At 41.0% G+C, this 2,313-nt stretch overlaps 1 protein-coding gene across 1 annotated transcript in view; it reads left to right on the top strand.

The window, feature by feature from the left end:
* RAB11FIP4 (RAB11 family interacting protein 4 (class II)) overlaps positions 1 to 1,704 on the top strand; it is a gene marked incomplete at its 5' end in the record, with an annotated part of 12,889 nt that extends 11,185 nt beyond the window's left edge. The window contains 2 exons of the mRNA XM_010138698.1: positions 228 to 371; positions 1,079 to 1,704. Coding sequence (XP_010137000.1) covers positions 228 to 371; positions 1,079 to 1,195 — 261 coding nt within the window. The remainder of the gene's footprint in view (positions 1 to 227; positions 372 to 1,078) is intronic.
* Positions 1,705 to 2,313: the final 609 nt, after the last annotated feature.

The following is a 2,313-nucleotide window of genomic DNA, read 5'->3' as shown; positions in this document are numbered from 1 at the left end:
AAGACCCACGTTGCGTCTGTCTAGAACTTCTTTGTCCAGGTGATGTAAATTGTGCACGTAGGAAGTGCCTGTGATGTAGACAGGGAGGACTTGTCACTGGTAGCAAGAGAGTTGCTGTTAGCTTGCAGCCGAACTGTCAGCCAAGCTACCTGTGATTTTAAAAATGTATTTTTTAATGAAATCATGTAGGAAGCACTTAAAAGCAATGTCTTTTCATCTTTAAATAGGAGAATCAGAAACTTCGTGACCAAAATGATGATCTTAATGGACAGATCCTAAGTCTTAGTCTTTACGAAGCTAAAAATCTCTTTGCAACGCAAACAAAAGCCCAGTCACTGGCTGCTGAAATTGATTCTGCATCAAGAGATGAGGTAATATGCTTTTTGAACTAAGTACTACATCCAAAAGTACACGTTTTTCAATGTGATTAACTGTCAAGGTTGAACTATCTGAAGCTGACAAATGAATGACAGAAAAATCTGCTTTGCTAGGAGCTCAAGAGTGTTAGATTGACTTAAACAGTGGTTTTGGATGCTCCTTTTAATATAACTCTTCCATTTGTGTCTCAAAAAATTGGAATTGTTAGTCTCAGTGAACTGTTTTACAATGGATTTATTTTAACATCTATCTTACAGGGCATTGTGCTTTATGACATTAATTTCATAAATTACCATAGCTAGTTACTTAAATTTTTACTTTCTGTTCTAGATTTAGTTCTAAGTTACTTCAGTAACAAGCTCTCTCAGATCAAAATTTGAGCTGTATATTCCCTGTAGTGGAGCTGAATTCTTGGAGGTTGTAGGTAATGTACAAGTAACGATCTGTAATGCTCTGGAAGAGGAGAGAATAGGAGACCCATTGGTCTGTGGGCTGAGTCAAGCTGGCACAGCTTCCCTAAAGCTCCAGCACAGATCAGGAGGTCACTTCTGATACAAGTACAGGGAGGAGCTAGAGGCTCCTGTCACGGAGCGAATTCGTGCTCCGGAGCAGGCGCCTGTCTCTCACCTGTCTGAATTTCATGCTATTAAGTGAACTGGAGAGGATATTTCAAGAGTAACTTTGAAATGTTGTGTTTCAGCTCATGGAAGCCCTTAAAGAACAGGAAGAGATAAATTACAGATTGCGACAGTATATGGACAAGATCATTTTGGCAATCCTAGACCACAACCCATCTATCTTGGAAATAAAGAACTGAAGAGAGTGTGAGAAGGAAAAGCAGCAACTGCCTGATATTTATGCACATGCCACTGGATCTAAACAACACTCTGATACTGTAAATTAATCTATAAATATATATATATATACACACACTACGTGTGAGTGTGGGTGCGCGGGTGTGTTTATATGATGTTTGGTACACTGTAACTTGTCATCGAATTGGCTTGGTTAGACTTTTTCCATGCACTTTCAATACCTGTGATAAGATGGATTCTGTATATTAATGTAATAACAATATAACTGGATCATGGTGTTTTAGATACTGGACAAAATGACTCTACCTCTAGTTGTAAAGGTAAAAAAGACAATGGAAACATATGGATGTGGCCCTCACTTTAGGAGCAGGAATTGTTCTTTCGTTCTTCCAGGAATTTGGGTACCGCAAACCAACTACCATACCCAAGTTCAGTTCCTGACTGGTGCTGACTGTGTAATTTCCTATTCCATTTAGTTTTAGTACTTAAACTACACGTAGGATGAAAAAAACAAGCTTTGGGGGAAAAGAAGAGGAGGAAGATATTGTGAAAGATATTGTGGAATTGTTGCTAGTTGTGAAAAATCACCATCCACTTGTTTGCCACTGTCAGCACAAAGTGCTTTTTATGTAAGCTCACTTTGGAGCCAGCTTTGGGATGCTCGGAGCCAGCCTGCTCTTCAGTGTGTGTGCATGAGTATTTTTTATGCCAGGGTCCCTGTAGCGTTGAGGCTAAGAAGCTCTTCAGATCTGTTCCCCTATTTTCAGGGGTTTATTGTGGGCCATTAAGATGAATTCTGGGATCCTGCCCCTTCCCCTCACCTTTAATTTTAAAGTTTTCACTGAAAGAACAGATTCCAGCTCGTACCAAAAAATGAAATGCCGGGAAAAAAGAAAAAAATTGCATGAAATAGCTCACCTCAGGGGGAGGAGGAGCAGGTGTCAACATTACATGTTGCATTGCTGTCCCACTCCAGATACCCTGCGCTCCTTTGAGACTGACATCTTGTGGGTGAGCTGTGGAGGGGACCGGCTGGGTCCCCACACAGCGGTGGAGAGAAGTCTGGTGTGGAGCGGCCTTTACCTGTAGGGCAGTGGAAAGAAGAGCTTGGTCTTGCAGA

This window comes from Buceros rhinoceros, unplaced genomic scaffold, assembly GCF_000710305.1.
Source record: "Buceros rhinoceros silvestris isolate BGI_N320 unplaced genomic scaffold, ASM71030v1 scaffold40546, whole genome shotgun sequence".
NCBI lineage: Eukaryota > Metazoa > Chordata > Aves > Bucerotiformes > Bucerotidae > Buceros > Buceros rhinoceros.
This window is presented reverse-complemented; position numbering and strand designations above follow the sequence as displayed.